At 40.0% G+C, this 19,182-nt stretch overlaps 1 protein-coding gene and 1 pseudogene across 15 annotated transcripts in view; one reads left to right on the top strand and one right to left on the bottom strand.

Annotated features, from left to right (window-relative positions):
* Ubr3 (ubiquitin protein ligase E3 component n-recognin 3) overlaps nucleotides 1-5,930 on the bottom strand; it is a 212,709-nt gene extending 206,779 nt beyond the window's left edge. For 8 of the 15 annotated variants that reach the window (XM_078017552.1, XM_078017556.1, XM_078017555.1 and 5 more), the window contains exon 1: nucleotides 5,298-5,928. In XM_078017552.1, coding sequence (XP_077873678.1) covers nucleotides 5,298-5,848 — 551 coding nt within the window. In that variant the 5' untranslated portion in view covers nucleotides 5,849-5,928. Of the gene's footprint in view, nucleotides 1-5,297 lie in introns of all 15 variants that reach the window. The other 7 variants (XR_013424132.1, XR_013424133.1, XR_013424134.1 and 4 more) reach the window with 3 other exon arrangements.
* A 7,303-nt stretch (nucleotides 5,931-13,233) lies between these two features.
* Nucleotides 13,234-13,991, top strand: LOC101954634 (large ribosomal subunit protein eL8 pseudogene; annotated as a pseudogene).
* The last annotated feature ends 5,191 nt before the right edge of the window (nucleotides 13,992-19,182 follow it).

Below are 19,182 nucleotides of genomic sequence, written 5' to 3'. Positions count from 1 at the left end.
AGGATCTCTCTAACTTGCCCAGGGTGACCTCAAACTTGTGAGTCTCCTGCCTCAACTTCCTGAGCAGCTGGGATCACAGGTATATATCAAGCCCAGCTAAAGTACACATTTTACTTAACTGAGATCTGACTTCTGGGAACTTATCCTCACATATATGCTTACAAATACAAACAAAGAAGCATATACAGGGATATTAACTACAACAATGTTTACCAAAGGTCCAGACTAAAAACAATGTAAATATCTTATCAGTAGGGAAGGAATGCATAAATCACAGAATAATATAAATGCAATGGAATACTATGTAACTTTAAAAAGGAAAATGAAACAATTCTATGTGTACAAATATGAGACAGTGCCCAATAAATATGTTAAAGGACAAGAACAAGATATTAAATAGAATGGCACTAACCAGACATTCACTACGTCCATTTCTAGCACTGTCACAAACCAAACAACCTAAAACCTCCCATGACAAACCATCAAGGGCTGGGGACGCAAGTCAGTGGTACAGTGCTTGCTTAGTATACCTGAAGCTCTGGGTTCAATCTCTAGCACCACAAAAGCAAAATCTCTTAAAATGCTGGATAAATTCTAATCAACATCTTCTAATGCATAACTAAGCTCAAAGGATAGTAAAGAAAATCTGTCATTAAGGAGTAGAATAGAGGGCTGGGGATGTGGCTCAAGCAGTAGCGCGCTCGCCTGGCATGCGTGCAGCCCAGGTTCGATCCTCAGCACCGCATACAAACAAAGATGTTATGTCTGCTGAAGAACTAAAAAATAAATATTAAAAAATTCTTTCTCAGGCTGAGGATATAGCTCAGTTGGTAGAGTGCTTGCCTAGCATGCATAAGACCCTGGGTTCAATCCCCAGCACCACAAAAAAAAAAAAAAAAAAAATTCTTTCTCTCTTTAAAAAAAAATTTTAAAAAAAGGAGAATAGAGAAAAAAACTTTTTTTTATTTTATCCACTTATTTTGTTACAAAAATGTATTACTTTCGAAATTAAAAAACAAAATTATCCCTGAAGCGCTCAGAAAAAAGTTGCCCCAAGTTTGATAATTAATACCTCCTCTCAAATAGCCACAGCAAAGTAATTTTAGAACAACTTTTTAGGTATAGCCTAATTTGATTCAACATTTACTGGCATCTATTAAACACAAGAAACTACACTGGCTTTGGCAGTCCCTATTTTTTAAAGAGCAAGGAGGCAAAAAATATCTATATGACAGGACAGAATATGAAAATAGTCAAATTTTGCATCAACATTTGAAAATTAGCCTGGTGTGGTGATGCACGCCTATAATCCCAGCTACCTGGGAAGTTGAGGCAGGAGGATTCAAAGTTTAAGGCCAGCCTGGGCAATTTATCAAGGTCCTGTCACAAATTTTTTTTAAAAAGAAAAAACTTAAAGTATAGCCCTTTTAAAAAGGTAGAATACTGCAACTTTTTTTAAAAAGTTAAATAAATCTGTCCAGGCCAGGGCAGTCCACTTTTCTTACTATGAACAGTGATAATTTGATTTTTTGGGGGGGAGGGAGTACCAGGGATCAAACTCAGGGGCACTTAACCTCTGAGCCACATCCCAGATCTTTTTATTTTGAGACAGGGTCTTAGGGCCTTGCTTAGGGCCTTGATAAGTTGCTGAAGCTAGTCTTGAACTTGCAATCCTCCTGCCTCAGCCTACTAGAATAGTGATAATTTATTAATTTCTAATTCTAAAAAGATTTCAGAAGCATCATTTTACCTTGCACTTTTGGCCAACACCATCTACCTCTTAAAGCAGATTAGGTGTACAGCATAGAAGAATTACTCTATCCAACCCAAGGAGCTGAAAAACTTTTGCATAATCACATAATACTATTTATTGTTCCACAATACTGTTTTTTGTTCAATCATGCCCTTTCTGAAATCAGACATGGCAAACACTGGCATACAGAGGAATAACTCTACATGTCTGATGGAGAAAATAAATCATAAAATACTATTTATCATCTCATAGAATGCTGACAGGTTAGGGAAAAATAAATTCTGTGAAATCTCAGTAAGGCAATTATCATGAGCTCAGGATGTAAACTATCTACAGGATGTCCTAAACCTATATGAGTACCTTCAAAGACAGGGCAGGGATATAGCTCAGTTGGTAGAGTGCTTACCTCACATGCACAAGGCCCTGGGTTTAATCCCCAGCACCACAAGAAAATAGAAAGAAAAAGAAACTCAGTGACATGTTTCCATTCCTGCACTGAATTAGATCAGATTAGAGTATCATTTAAGACAACCTGATAATGACCACTATATTCCAAAATTCAAGAAAGAATCAATATTATTTCCTACTGTGATGTTGTTTGGGGGTCTTCTAAATGTTAACCTATTGTAAGAAGTAAAAATGTCCAAGTAACAGTAAAGGAGTGCTCCAACTCCTATGTTTTGATGTTCCTCAAAGAGAAGGAGGAAGGAGGAAGACTCTACCTCTGACAATCCCAGCCCCTCAAACATTAAACTTTTAAAAAGAGAAGGAGGAAGGAGGAAGATGAAGAGGAGAAAAGAAAGGTTTTTTAAAATTAATGGTTTATTTTTTTTTAAATGCGCAGTATTGAACAAAAGAACCAATAAGAAAGGGTCTGGCAGTATGCTCAGTGGTAGAGCCCAGAACCCCCTGACTCACCCACCCCCCAAAAAAAAGTAGAGAAAAGTGAATGAGCAGTCAGGCTCTAGAGCCAGTACATCTATTTTCCTACCTATGTATGATCTTTTTTTTTAATTATTTTCATATATACTTTTAGTTGTTCATAGACCTTTATTTAACTCATATGCAGTGCTGAGAATCAAACCAGTGCCTCACACATGCTAAACAAGTGCTCTACCACTAAGCCCCCAACGTATGATCTTGTCCAAGTTTTAAATGCTGTGCCCTTACTTTCCTCTTCTGTACAATGAGAATAATAACAGCAATTGTCTCAAAATTGAAGATAAAATGAATTAAATTACATAAAGCAGTTAAAATATGACAACTTTTAAACAAACAAATGGATTTTTTAAAAAGTGTAATAACAATCTATTAATGAGGCTGCTGGAAAATAAACAGCCTGATATACTGCTTAGTAATAAGCCCATGGAGAGCAATTTAGAAATCCCATTTTTGAGAATTTATCACATTGATATTCTTGCACAAGTGGGAAAAGACAGGCATACCATATTTTTTATTTCACACTGGAAACTCAAATGCCATCAAAAGACATAACTAGGGGCTGGGGTTGTAGCTCCACGGTAGAGCGCTTGCCTAGCATGAGTGAGACACTGGGTTCTCAGCACCACATACAAGTCAATAAAATAAAGGTCCATCAACAACTAAAAAATATTTTAAAAAAGAGAGATGACTAAATCAAGAGTGGCAAATTCATGGCATGATCACTATGTAGCAGTTTTTACAGAACAGAATGAGAACACTGATTTGCTAATATGAAAAGACATGTTTTAAAAAAAGGTAAAAATGCAAGATGTAGAACAGTACAACCCTTTCCATAAAAAATGACAGCAAAATTAGGAAACATTAATCTCCATTTTACACTAAGACAATCTAATAATAATTAGAAGGAACTGGGCAGATAGGAGATCAGATGGAAGGGAAACTTCAAATTGTGTATATTTTTATTACAGTATTGCTTTTTACTTTTTTAGTTATGTTAATAGTTTATTCAATATTATTCAAATATTAAAACTTTTTTAAAATATTTTTTAGTTGTAGTTGAACACAATACTTTTATTTTATTATTTTTATGTGGTGCTGAGGATCAAACCCAGGGCCTCCCACATGCTAGGCAAGTGCTCTACCTCTGAGCCACAATCCCAGCCCCTCAAACATTAAACTTTTAAAAATGTTTTTAGAGTGTCAGGCATACATTTTCAGGCCTCAAATGTTGGCTCAACAGTAGTTGTTGTTGCTGTTTTTGTTAGCAAGCTCAAAACACCTCCTTTCTGAAGATTTTTTCTTACACCCACACCGAAGTCTCCTCTTCCTCCTGTAATTCCCAGGCTGCTACTTAAGGAATTTATCACTTTATGCTCACGTATAAGTGGATTAAAGGGTAAGTCAGTGTTCCACTCATTTTTAATATCCAAGGAGCCTAACTTGCACATAATAAGTAAAAATACTTTGGAATAACAGTACTTCAAGTACTTCAAAGAAGAAAAAGTGAACATTTCTTAAAAAAAAAAAAAACAGCCTATTAAGACCTGAAAATTGAAAAACTTGAATAACTAATTTGATAATGTTCTTTAAACTGCTGCCCAGCCAAAATCTCCTCTTTTTCACTGTTTTTCCTTTTATCTCAGGATTTTTCCTGACATTGACATTATGTCCCACACCAAAATCCTATTTGTATTAACTCTTCAACTCACTGCAAACTTTGAAATGTTGTGGTGTCACAAGTCCCAGCACCTAACACTAACTCCTGTCAAATATATATGATCCTATTAAAGACGCATTTGTCGAATATCTCCTTTTAGACAGACGTTCATAAATTACTTGGTGATTAAAGTGCCCTTAACTGGGGAAGAGTTAACACTTGATTCCTAATTTGCTCAAGGTTTTGTTTGTTCTTCTGGTATGAAGGGTATTCAATAACTGACTGCTCAATAGCCCTAATTCTAGATGTCACTCCAGCACACAAATACTCCACTGACAGCTCAACAGTCACTTTTCATGCAGGCCCCTCCCCTTCCCTCCTCCTTCAACCCCCATCAGCTCAAGAGCTCCTTCGCTGTTACTGACAGACACACTGACAGTTCAGAAGATTTTCCCCGCGCGTCCTTTCCTGCAGTTGCAAGTCCACCTCCCCAGCTCTCATCATCCTGTGACCCAATTCAGTCCCCAACATCACCCCTTTCCCAGTCAATCCAAATCACTTCCTAAGTCTCTTCTCAAGAACCTGGCAGACAGCTTTGCAGCCTTTCCCACAAGTACATAATTGACAGCTCCATACCAGATTCCCCAAGTATCCATTCTTTCTTCCTCCCCTTCTACCTCACGTACTGGCTCTTTTCTCCTTATCCCTTGCAGAAAATCCACAGCCCGGTTTTCTAAATATGCTCTCCCCTCCTCCCCACCCCCTTTCCACCACTGACAGCTCAGTCACCTCAACCCCATGTGGCTGTGCCCTCCCCCACACCCTTGCCTTGACAGCTCAGGGTCGGCTCCCAATTCCCCCTTACAGGCCTTCCCCGACCCCAGCAGGGCTGCCAGCAGAGCCTCCCGCCTGGGGTCGCCTCGCCAAGGGGAGGGCTCCACTCACCCACTCTCCCGCATCACGTTGCTGTCTCCGCAGTCACAGGCGCCTCCGGCCTGGCTGCGGAACATGTTGAAGTCGTGTCCGGTGTGGTCTCCCTGGTGGAAACACTCAGCGCACAGCGACATGCAGGGGGAGATGCCGCACGTCCGGCAGCGGTAGGCCACGAAGTTGGCTGTCCAGACCAGGCCGCAGAGCGCCGCGGGGTCGTAGGCCCGCACCGCAGCGCAGAACTCGTCGTAGCCGCCGCCGCCCGCCAGAAGGCACTTACACCACTCCAGGGCCTCCTCTTCGGCCGCCCCCGGACCGCCCCCGCCGCCGGCCGCCGCCGCCGCCTCCTCACCGCCCGCAGCCGCGGCCAGCGGCCGCTCGGCACTCAGCACTCGCTCCAGCAGCGCCTGCAGCTCCTCAGCACCTGCGCGGTTGTCCGGGCGGCTGAGGGCAGCCTTGAGGTGCGCTGCAGTGGCCGCCTTATCTAAGGCCAGCCCCGGCGCGGGCAGCTCGGGCTGGGACTGCTGCGGCCCCCCGACGGCCGCCGCGGCCGCCGCCGCCGCCATGATGAGAGCTCAGAATTTGGAGAGTCCAGGGCCGGCGGCTCCTCCCGGGAGGGTGGGGGAATTGACTGCTGCGAATGCTCGGCCCGCCCAACTCTCGCGATATTCCGGAGCGGCCGCGCACCTCCGCCTGGGTCCCCGCCCCTGCACACACCCCCTGAGGTTACGGTCCCTTCTTCCCACCCCTTTCTCCTGGGCTCCGCCTGGGTTCCTTCCCACGTCTCTTGGTTCTCAACTTTCAAAGATGAAAGTCGCTGAAATAAGGCACTGACATTAAAGAAAATCTTTAGTAAAAGCAAATTTTTCCTATTTACTTAAGATTATGTATGCCTTCCGGATATATTTTAGGCACCTGCATTGTTTTGTGATGTTTATTACCGTTTGCAAAACCTAAGTTTCTGTTGACTACTATTATTGAAGCAGTCGCCTAATTATTGCCTGAATCAATTCTTACCCTCACACTATTTCCAGGTTAATCTTGTGAAGTGCATTCTTTAGAAAACTAAAAAGTATTATTGCTGTCATTCTCTTGTTCAAAATTTCTAATGGAAACCAAAATCAAATTTAAATCATCTCTCAAAACCCACCATCATTACATATCTTCCAATCTCATATTTATTTCACATGTCCATTCTTATCTGCTAATAGTATTCCAGGTTCATCATAGTAAAGAGAACAGTGGGCCTGATGACTATTTTTTGAAGATGTACTACCAAATCCTTCCTCTGGGTCCTTATCATTCCTGGTTCCTACCCTATATCTATACCCCCTCCCCTAATTTGGCAATGATTGGTCAGGTCATTTCCTTTCTTATAAAAAAAAAAAAAAAAAACAAAACAAAAAACCTCTTAACTTTCTTTTTAATAATATAACTGCCTTCAACTGTAAAAATGTCAGTCCCAGTGCACTAACTGGTAAATTTCTTGAAGGCAAAGAGTGAATATTCATTATCATTGCCCATAAGTGCTCAAATATTAATCAAAGTTGTTTAAGGGAACAATTACAGATGCTGGGGTTGTTGAGTAGTAGAGTGCTTGCCTGGCATGTGTGAGGCCCTGGGTTTGATCCTCAGCATTGAGTATAAATAAATAAAATAAAAGATCCGTTGAAAATTTAAAAATAAAATAAAATAAAAAGAGAACAGTAATAGATAATGCTTCTTGAATATCTAATATTTGCCAATTCCTTGTATATTATTTACTTATTTATTTTTTAAAGAGAGAGTGAGAGAGAGAGAGAGAGAGAGAGAGAGAGAGAGAGAGAGAGAATTTTAATATTTATTTATTTTTTCTTAGTTCTCGGGGGACACAACATCTTTGTTGGTATGTGGTGCTAAGGATCCAACCCGGGCCGCACGCATGCCAGGCGAGCGCGCTACCGCTTGAGCCACATCCCCAGCCCATATTATTTATTTTAAATCCTCTCAATACTCCTATGAAGTGGGTATTCTCAGAGGAAACAAAAACTTAAAGAGATGACTTATGTGCCCAAAAACACAGTAAGCAACACGTTCAGTACTATCTCCAGCTGCAACAGGGAGCAATTGATAGCAGCCCAGCAAACATTTGGTAAACCAATTTGTTGCATGAATAAGATAAGATGGAAATCTTCTGAACTTTAGTAGAAAAATTCCTAGTGTGTTTTAAACAGAGAGGAAAAGAAAATTAGGACAACTAATTTGATGATATTAAATGATAAAAAAAAAATATTTCAGTCATCGTGGTGGGGCATCCCTGTAATCCCCATGGCTCTGGAGGCTGAGGCCTGTGGATCAAAGTCAGCCTCAGCAACTTAACCAGGCACTAAGCAACTCAGTGAGACCCTGTCTCTAAAGAAAATACAAAGGGGATGCAGTGCTGGGGACTTGGCTCAGTGGTTAAACGCCCCTGAATTCATTCCCCACTACCAAAAAAAATTTCCAGAGGATTGTTAAACATTTATAATCTTGAATATGTTGCACAGACTAGTCTAGTCTGTAGAGGAGTTAATATAGGTCAAATCCTTATGCATTGTCATGCTTTTTTCTCAAAAATCTTTCTAAAGCATGAGTTGAGAAACTTACTAAAAATGTCCTGTTTCAATATTAAACAAATGAGATAATTGCAGTAAGTATAGTTTAGAGATCTTAAAGGACTGAAAGGGAGAGGAAGAGAAAGGGGGAAAAGGGAGGGAGGGAAACAGGTGCAATCAGGAACGATGAATTTATTTTCTTTCACAATTCTTTCTTTTCTTTTAAACGCTATCACTGTTGCCTGAAAAATTAGGATAATCATAATTACCTGTCAGATTTATTGTGAAACTTAAATGTGATCAGCTGGCAAAATACTTTGTACATAGTAGGAACAATATTTTATATGGTAGGAATGTCAACAATTGCCATTGTTAAGGTTACCATGCACATGGAAAAGATGTGATCTATATTTGGAAACCAGACAGAAATTTAGAAATTAATACTGTTGTGAGCATCATGTATATTTATGTGTTCAGCAGCTATCTACTTCACCCCCTTCTGGTAATAGAGATGGCGTGGGCCACCAGCTGGATTGGCCAGAGTTTTTCCCCAGAGTTTTAAGTGGAGCTGACAGAGAAAAAAAAACTTGTCTTTGTGAAGTTCTGGGGGACCTGGCCTAGAACAAGGATTGGGAGAGGTGCATGCACAGAGGATGTTCTGGAGACAAACAGATGCTTAGTGAAAGCAAAATGGAGATGTATCTGGAATCATCTCCCCCTTGCTTTGCTTTTTATGTAATTGAATATGATCCTCTTTTTGACTTAAACTCGTTGAAGTTGGATTTTTGTCTCTTGCAACTCAGAGTTCTAATGAATACAAAAGCAACTTTGGACCTGCTTTATGTTTTCTGTTAAGGGTCTTTATTCTAATTTTGCAAGAAATTACATTATATGCCATTTGTAACTTTTATCTCCTCTGTGTGATTTATTTTAATTTGGAAAACCAACATGGAAATATTTACAAGGTTCTTCTCCATATTAATGAAATTGGAATACATACAAATATATAGTATTTAGATATTATTTTGTAGCTTTCTGTAACAGCCATGCAATGCATCATTATTTATACAGTGTCTTTAGTAGTAGCATTCTTAAATATAATTTTATGAGGTATAGCATTTAAACCAGTGCAGAGTTTTCAGTTGAATTTCAATCTGGCTTTCTTTCATGAAAATATGATCATTTTAGGAATTCCCCATGACACAGAACAATGATTTGAGGGGTTGGTAATTTACAATAGTTTTTATGTTGCACCAATTCATTGAAAAAAAAATTTATCAGGCTTCCTGGGTCCAAATGATAGAAACCCTGGGCTGGGATTGTGGCTCAGCGGTAGAGTGCTTGCCTAGCACAGGTAAGATCCGGGGGGGTTCCACATAAATGTAAAATAAAGATATTGTGTTCACCTATAACTTAAGAATAAATATTTTTTTAAAAAATGATAGAAGCCCCCAAATCCTGGGAGAAGCAAAAAACTTTGAGAGCCTGTCTTACTGAATTTGGAAGTTAAAGCAGTAACATTTTTTTAACCAGGACAGAAGTTGATTATTTCATTCATTTCAAACAATAAGCAATATTTCTGATTATTTAGTGAATATTTGGTAAAGAGTGATTATTAGAAAATCACTAGTAAATAATCTCTTGGTAGTAATTATTTAGTAATATTTCTGATTATTTAGTTTTAGTGAAGTATAATATCATCTTTTAGATAATTCAGTGATTTTTCAGTAAACTTAAGTAGTTGTAACCATCACCACAATCCAAATTCAGGACATTTCCATCACCTTTTTTAAAATAATCCCTGGGGGCTGAGGTTGTGTCTCAGTGGTAGTGTGCTTGCCTAGCACACGCAGGGCCCCGGGGTTCGATCCTCAACACCACATAAAAATAAATAAACAAAATAAAGTTATTTTTTAAAAAAGAGCCTAATATTAATATGCTGGAAAGAAAAAAAATCCCTAGTACTATAGTCAGTCTTTCCCTTTTCTCACCCACCAGCCCAGAAAACCACTAATCTAATTTCTATAGATTTGCTTTTTTGAACAGTTCTTGTACATGGACTCATATAGTATATATGAGTCTTTCACTTATCTATTTTTGTAGATCATCCATATTGTAGCATATATCATTATTAAGTTATTTTCTATTGTAGAATAGTAGTCTATCAGATGACTATGCAACATTTTGTTTAGCCATCTACAAGTTGATAAGCTTTTGGGTCATTTCCAATTTTTTTCAATTATGAATAAAGCTACTAGGAATATTTACCTATAAATATTAACAAAGGGCTTTTGTAAATATTCAGTCTTTATGTGGAAAGTCTTTGTACGGAAATAGACTTTAATTTATCTTGGGTGGATACCTAAGATTAGAATTGCAGGGCTCTGTGGTAAATTTATTTTTAACTTTTTAAGAAACTGCCAAACGGTTAACAAATAGTCTGTACCATTTTATATTTCCCCAGGTGATGTATAAGGGTTCCTGGGTTTCTGTAACCTTGCCAGTATTTGTTATTCTCTTTTTTTTTTTAATTGCCATTCTAATGGTATGTATCTCATTGTAGTTTTAATTTGCCTTTCTTTAATAACTAATTATGCATCTTTTTATATGTTTAATAGGTGCTTATGTATTTTCTTTGGAAAAATCTATTCACATTTTTGTCATTTTTTAGTTTTTGAGTATATTTGAATTTTATTTTTTATTTTTTTATTAACACATATTGATGTACTATTAATGGGGTTCGATGTGATATTTCCATATATGCATACAGTGTGCACTGATCCAATTTTTTGCCCATTATTCAATCTAGATTTTTTTATTCATTTTATTATTGGTTCTATTTAATAATTCTTTAGTTTTGAATAGGTTCCATGTGGTCATGAGAAGTACAGGCAGGAAATCTGGCAAATGTTTGGCTTTTTGTACATGTACTACAACTGAAAAAGGGATGGTATTTAAACTTTTTTTGTTGTCAGTGTTGTTACAGAGTTGAGGAGAAACTGACGACAAATGGTGGAATTTTGTAGAAATTTATGAGTGTGTGGATCAGGCAAAATTGGGAAACATGGTATGGCAGAACTCATCTGGCACTGAGTGTCGTAGCACATGCCTGTAATCCCAGCTATTTGAGAGGCTGAGGTAGAAGGATCACAAGTTCAAGACCAGCCTCAGCCACTTAATGAGAACCTGTCTCAAAATTTAAAAAAAAAAAAAAAGGGACTGGGGATGTAACCCAGCAGTAAAACATCCCTAAGTCCAATCTCCAGCACACAAAAAAAGAATAAGAACAAGAATTCAGGGCTGGGGTAACACTATTCTGGGGTTGTGGCTCAGTGGTGCAGCGCTTGCCTAGCATGTGTGAGGAACTGGGTTCAATCCTCAGCACCACATATAAATAAATAAAAATTCATCAACAACTAATAAAACATTAAAAAAAAAAGAACAAGAATTCAGGGGGCACCATTTACATTAAATATAATACTCTTGACGTGTAGCCTACAAATTGAGAAAGCATATTATTAATTGTATAATAATCTAAAAATACATTAGATAACAATAATAATATTGTTATCATTATTTTACTTATAATTTTTTTTAAGAGAGAGAGAATTTTAATATTTATTTTTTAGTTTTCGGCAGACACAACATCTTTTTTTGTATGTGGTGCTGAGGATGGAACCCGGGCCGTACGCATGCCAGGGGAGCAAACTACCGCTTGAGCCACATCCCCAGCCCCTTTACTTATGATCTTGAAATGAAGAAACCTTTTTCTTTTTTTGAGATCAGGTTTCATTATGTTGCCCACTCTGGACTTGAACTCCTGGGGTCAAACAGTCCTCTGTCTCAGCCTCCCAAGTAACTGGGGCTAGAGGCTAAAAAAAACATAGAGGATATTTGGGCAATGATCACTGGGTTTTCTGCTGTAAGGGTACCTGAGAGAATTCTCCAGACTCCCAGCTCATGCACCGTCACACTGATTGAACAATTAATCAAATACTACTTAATAATATAACTTTGAGTTTCTTGAAACGTGTTTAATTATTTTCTTGTCCCTAATACACTATCTTACAAATTTCAAATATGAATTTCTGTATATGAATATTCATTAACCACTTTGTAAAGTATGGTTTGCAGACCTTTCTAGACCAAATCCCTTTCTAGAAATCCCCCAAATCAGGATTATTTTCATAATCATATTAAAACCTTATTTGTTTTCTTTATTCTCATGATTTTGGAAGCAGACAGTGTTTTCCAGATGCTACATGATGTGTTTTAATATCATCATTCTCGGGCTGGGGATGTGGCTCAGGCGGTAGCTCGCTTGCTTGGTTCGATCCTCAGCACCACATACAAACAGAGATGTTGTGTCTGCCAAAAACTAGAAAATAAATATTAAAAAATTCTCTCTTTCTCTCTCTCTTTAAAAAAAAATAAAAAAATAAAAAATAATATCATCATTCTCACAATTAATAGAAAGTGCTTCTTTTGTTTCCTTGTGGTTTTTAGACCTTACTGAGGTAATAAATAATAGGATTAGGGTTTAAATGTGTGCAATTTTAGAGATGAATTCAGTTTGTTCTTAGTATATCTATCATATTTTTACTGGTTCAATACAGTTATATCTGCTGTTATCATAAACTAAATTGTTATTTTGAAATCCTCAAATTTTCACTGTCCACTAGCAAAAATATAAAAAAAAATACTATCTGTATCATTTTGTAGTAATTATTTAAATTTGAAAACATTTTTAAAGGTTTTAATTTAAAATGTTATTTTTAAAACTGTTAAGGATTTTATACTTAATTCTAAAATAGAATTTACTCATTGTTGGGTGCAGAGCAGGCTGAACTGTGTGGTCTGCAGGGCAGGCTGAACAGATGTTGACTGCAAGATAGCCCACGCACTCAAACCCCCCCTCTATCTGGTCCTTTATCACCTGTTTGCCTCAAGTCTGAACATTCAACCCCGCTCAAAGCCCCACCTTGAGCCAACAACGCAGCTTGCAGACCCAGAGGCCCCATTAGATTTGGGCTATAAAAACTCCCTCCTGCCAGGCCCCCCCTCTCTCTTTCTCTCTCTCTCTCTCTCTCTCTCTCTCTCTCTCTCTCTCTCTCTCTCTGTCTCTCTCTTTGTCTTTCTTGTGCACGCTCTCTCTCTTGCTCTTGCTCTCTCCCTCTTCATCTCTCCTATTCTCTCTCTCTCTCTCTCTCTCTCTCTCTCTCTCTCTCCTTCTTTCCTTCTTTCTTTTCTCTTTGTTGCACTACTGCAATAAAGATCTTTTGGTTGCTCCGAGTGTTGTGGTCACTTTTCTTTCACTCATAGCTTTTTTTTTTTCACATTTCTTACATTTAAGTATGAGTTCGGCTCTCCTCCAGTCGCTCAAGATGCCAAAGGGAAAGAAGGCCAAGGGGAAGAAGGTGTCCCCGGCCCCCACTGTGGTCAAGAGGCAAGAGGCCAAGAAGGTAGTGAACCCGCTGTAGGAGAAGAGGCCAAAGAACTTCGGCATCGAACAGGACATCCAGCCCAAAAGGGACCTTACCGGCTCTGTGAAATAGCCCTGCTACATCCAGCTACATTCACCCAGGCCTCGGTCAGCCAAACAGCCACCCAGCTGCTTAAGCTTGCCCACAACTACAAATCCGAGACCAAGCAGGAAAAGAAGCAGAGGCTGTTGGCCCCGGGTTAAAAGAAGGCTGCTGGCAAAGGGAATGTCCCCACAAAGAGATCACCTGTCCTTTGAGCAGGGGTCAATACTATCACCACCTTGGTGAAGAACAAGAAGGCTCAGCTGGTGGTGATCACACAGGATGTGGATCCCATAGAGCTGGTTGTCTTCCTGCCTGCCCTGTGTCTCAAGAAGGGAGTCCCTTACTGCAGCATCAAGGAAGGCTAGGCTGCCTGGGACATCTGACGTGCCTTCACACAGGTTAACTCGGAAGACAAAGGAGCTCTGGCTAAGTTAGTGGAAGCTATCAGAACCAACTACAATGACAGATATGATGAGAGAGATCCTTGCCACAGGGGAGGCAACATCCTGGGTCCAAAATCTGTGGCTAACATTGCCAAGCTGGAAAAGACAAAGAATAAAGAACTCACCATTAAACTGGGGAAAATGTACTCTTTTGCATTTCTGTAAATAAAAATAATAAATCGTCCTTCAACCAGTATCTTGGGCTGAAGGCAGTAAACTTGTTCCAGGCAGTAGCAAGGGCATGCCCGTAGTGTGAGAGCTTTAGAAACTCATTGTGTAACTTGCATGAAAAGGCTGTATATAGCAGTAAAATGCTCAGAAACCAAGCCAGGGTTTTGTGATTGACCAGGCACTGCCTTATTTAAGATAGCAATGAATATGAGTCTATAAAGCGTTTATTTATACTGATGTTACCGCTGTACCAGAGATGAGTCCTTACTTCCCTGAATGCTGAAGTATAAAACTAGAGAAGCACTCAGAGACAAGTGTAGAGTGGAATAATAATAAGTGTCCTTTATTAAAGGACAGCAGAAAAGACTTCTCCCCAGGACCCGAGGACCCGAGGACCCGAAAGGAAGAATTCTGGAAGGGGGAGGTCTTCCCTTTTTCATAGCTAAGGTCTTTCAGCTGTGTCACACTCCTGTCCTTTGTTTCCCTTTATCTTTCAGTGATAGAATGCAGGTGGGAAGACCCAATAGGTGGTATATAGGTTGGCCAGAGGAGTAATCTGGGCAGGAAGGGCCTGGGGCAGCTTTTGATTAGCACTTCCCTGTTTGCTGGGAGCTGTTTCATTAACAGTTCCTTAGGCTGGGTTCCCAGGCCTTGGAGACATTAACATTTCAATTTCCCCAAGTGCTGCTCTGGTTTCTTGGATTCCATTCTCTATAATAGCCTCCATTTTATTTATCTTACTCGATATTAGACCTAGCTACACTAACTACCTATCCTCAAATCTGGCTTCACTGATAATACATGATCCAGTAAAGTCAAGTCTCTTGAAATGACAAAAAAAAAAAAGAAAAAGAATGAGTCCTATAATACATGGCTGAACTTGTAATTTTCCTTATTTCTCCAGATTCAGCACCAAATAAGTATCAGTTCTTTTTTTAAATGTGAATGCTTGGCAATAAACTTATTTCATGCTGAAATGCTCAGAGTATTGAATAACTTTTTTTAATATTTTTTTTTTTAGTTTTCGGCAGACACAACATCTTTGTTTGTATGTGGTGCTGAAGATCGAACCCGGGCGCGCTACCACTTGAGCCACATCCCCAGCCCTGAATACCTTTTTTAATCTTGTGATTTATCTTGGAACAATAGCATTGACACTTGCACTGATTTTGCAAAAGCACTGCTGAATAAAACTGCTTTTAATATGGTATGAATCAATGCAACAGCAGTTGTCATTGTACATGTGTAAGAGTAAAAGAAATTGAAGTTAAAGTGTAAAAGACCAGGCATTGTAAAGTGTCTAAGCTGCAAGGCCTGAGTTAAAAAGTGAAGGACCAGGTATTGTTAAATTCCTCCGCTACACCCAAAACCTGAAATTCCTGTAGCTGTTAGGACAATACCCGAACTGCCCAGTAAATATTCCTCCTGATCCTCTGGTTGTTTAATAACTTAAGACCCTGTGTAGCCCGGCACGTAGGCATTCAGGGCCCAAAACCAATCAGTTTGAATGTGTACCCCGCTTAGGAGTGACCAATCACCCCCGCCCGCCCTGTTCCGGCCAATGAATGTACTAATCAAGTCTAAGAATTATTGTTTGATTTTCCCGAGGTGGATGGTGATTTGTTAAAGGAGACTATGTGTAAGGGTCCAGTGAAGTGTCCGAGAAAGAGACCACACAAGAGACATGTTCATGCAATTGGCAGGAGGGAGTTTATTGAACCAGCATGCTGGGGCTCAAGGCTCACTCAGGAAGACAGAGCAGCCCAGAGCCCAGAGCAGTGGTCAAGCAGAGCTTAAGTACACTTTTTGGGGAGGGCGGGGGGCTTTGCATACATCAGAACAAATCATCATGAGGCACAGGAAAATTGAACAACAACTCTGAGACATGATTCGTACATTCATTGGCAGGAACAGTCTGGGCAGGGGTGATTGGTCACTTCTAAGCGGGGTACACATTCAAACTTATTGGTTTTAGGGCCTCAAGGACTACGTGACATACTACACAGAATCCCAGGTTATTAGACAACCAGTGGAAAAACAGTGGAAATATTTACTGGGCAGTTCCAGTATTGTCCTAACAGCTACAGGGATTACAGATTCTGGGGGTAGCAGAGGAATTTTAACAATACCTATTCTTTCACTTTTTAACTCAGGCCTTGCAATTTAGAAACTTTACAATGCTCGGTCTTTTACACTTTAACTCAGGCTTTGCAGCTTAGAATCAGCTTAGAAATTTTTCCTTTACATATGATGTGTGTAAAGTCCCCGCCCTCCCCAAAAAGTGTACTTAAGCACTGCTCAACCCCTGCCCGGGGCTCTGGGCTGCTCTCTCTTCCTGAGTGGGCACAGAGCCCCAGCATGCTGGATCAATAAATCCCCTTCTGCCAATTGCATGAGTGGTCTCTTGGTGGTCTCTTCCTCTGACGCTTCGCCGGTCCCTTACACTTGTCTGCTAAATACTGGAAGAAAAATAAGCAGTTTCACTTTAAAATGGTCTCAATAAAACAGTAAAAAAATATTAATTTGATTGCATTTCAATCCATGAGGACACATCTTCTTAATATTTTTTAAAAGCTTTTTGTAGTTGTAGATAGACAGAATGCCTTTATTTTGTTTATTTTTATGTTGGGTTAAGGATTGAATCCAGTGTTTCACACATGCTAGGCAAGCACTCTGCCACTGAGCTACAGTCCCAGCCCACATCTTCTTAATATTTTTTTAAATATCGTTATTGTATTATTTATTTTTTTAAAAGAGAGAGAATTTTAATATTTATTTTTTTATTTTATTTTTTAGTTTTCAGCAGACACAACATCTTTGTTTGTATGTGGTGCTGAGGATCGAACATTGGCCGCACGCATGCCAGGCCAGTGAGTTACTGCTTAAGCCACATCCCCAGCCCCTGTATTATTTATTTATTTTTATGTGGTGCTGAGGATCGAACCAGGGTCTCACACATGCGAGACGAGTGCTCTACCACTGAGCCATAACCCCAGCCTGAAAAACCAGCCTCTCCTCTATCTCAGAGCAAAGCCTGTCCAACAAAGGGACATGACCTTTGTCCTTGGAAAAAACCACAGAGCACTCCTAAGCACATTCCCACTCTGCTAAGTTATTTATCTACAAATAACAGGAGAGATCTGCTGCCCCAGGTGTCCCTGACTCAGTCAGGCTAGGTGGAGATCCATAGCAACCCCCTAGCAGCCACCAATCAGCATGAGACAGGGAAATACCTGGGATGCCTGATGACCCTCCCAGTTTATGGTGGTTGATAACATGTTGGGAAACCATGTAGTTCAGCACGTACACCCCTCTTGGCTTAAACCAATCAGTTCAAACGAATACTGACCAATCAACCCTACCCAACTCTTTCCTGCCAGTGAATGTGCTAATCATGTTTTAGAGTTGTTATTTGATTTTCCCCCGGTGTGTGATGATTTGCTATGATGTATGTGAAGTCCCTGCCCTCTCCAAAGAATGTATAAAAATGCTGCAAACCCTGCGCTCGGAGCCTCTCAGCATCACCAGTTGCTGTGTGTACACGCAGAGGACCAAGCTAGCTCGCAATAAACACCTCTTTGCTGCTTACATCGATCTTGGGTCTCTGGTGGTCTTTGGGGGTCCTGAATTCGAGCACAACAAGCCCTCTTAATATTTGTAATGAGTTAGTAATTGCCCATAAAGCTCTTCATTTATAAACTGAAGTATCTTAGAAGTCTCCAGGAAAAAGTACATGGGCAAAGTGCTAAACTAAACTATTAGCTTTAAATTTTTAAATTCTGACCATCTTAGTTAGCTGGAGCTGCTGTAACGAAATACCGTTGACTGGGTGATTTACACAACAGACATTTATTTCTCACACTTGTGAAGGCTGGAAAGTCCAAGATCAGGGTTCAGGTATGATGAAGGCCCTCTTCCTGGCTTTGGATGGCTTCCTTCTTCCTGTGTCCTTACATGATAGGGGCAGGGTGGAAAGGAAGTTCTCCTCTCCTAAGGACACTAATCCCATCAGGCAGTCACCAACTTTGTGACCTCATCTAAGCCATCTAAGCTAATTACTTCCCAAAGCCCCCCACCCAATACTATCACTTTGGGTGCTAGGGTTTCAGCACATGAATTTTGAGGGGATACAAACTTTTAGCCCAGTGGGAAAATATACATAGCATAAACTTTACTGTTGAGGGCCACAGCCAAATCGGGATGACATATGGCATTCTGCCAGAAGGGAGTGATTGAGAGGTGACCCAGCAAGCCATTGAGATGATGATGGTTATGTTAACCTGTGTATTCAGTTGTATATGGACCCCTGCTTGGTCTGGCAATAGGGTGGCTCTGGGAATAGGGTAGTTCCTGCTGCCTCGGGCACCCTCTACTTTGGAGTTCCTGTGGATTTCTCGCGGGTCTGAGTGGGTAGGGACAGAGCCCTGGGGAGAGCTGAGAGAGTTCCCGAGGAGAGTGTGTGGAGTGCTGGTGGAGTTCGGGCAATAAAGTTTCCTGTTTGAACACACAAGTGCTTTGTGGCGGCTCCATGATTTGTGCCCAGCCAGACTGCGGCACTTTACCATTTTAATCATTTTAAATGCACAATTTAAGTGACATTAAGTACATTCACAATGTTATGTAATGATCATCACCATCAATATCTAGAACATTTTCATCATTTCAAACAGAAACTCTCTACTTATTAAGCAATAATTATAGATTCCCCAACCCACTCACTCTCAACCCTGACTACCTCTATTCTACTTTGTCTATGTATTTATCTAGTCTAGGTATTTCATATAAATGGAATCATATTGTAAAGGTAAAATTTCAAAGCTGATTCTAAGCCATAAAGCCTGAGTTAAAGTGTAAAAGACTGGGCATTGTAAAGTTTCTAAACTGCAAGGCCTGGGTTAAAAAGTAAAAGACTAGGTATTGTTAAAATTCCTCTGCTACCCCCAGAACTTGTAATCCCTGTAGCTGTTAGGACAATACTGGAACTGCCCATTAAATATTCTCATTGACTCCCTGGTTGTCTAATAACCTGGGACTCTGCGTAGTTTGTCAAGTAGTCCTTGAGGCCCTAAAACCAATTGTAAGGGACCTGCGGGGCATTAGAGAAAGAGACCACACAAGAGACTGGCTCCTTGCAATTGGCAAAAGGGGATTTATTGGGGATCCATTCCAGCGCGCTGGGGCTCCG

The sequence above is a fragment of the Ictidomys tridecemlineatus genome, chromosome 7 (genome assembly GCF_052094955.1).
Source record: "Ictidomys tridecemlineatus isolate mIctTri1 chromosome 7, mIctTri1.hap1, whole genome shotgun sequence".
NCBI classification, from domain to species: Eukaryota; Metazoa; Chordata; class Mammalia; order Rodentia; family Sciuridae; genus Ictidomys; species Ictidomys tridecemlineatus.
The sequence above is the reverse complement of the archived record's forward strand: the minus strand, read 5'-3'. Positions and strand labels throughout refer to the sequence as shown.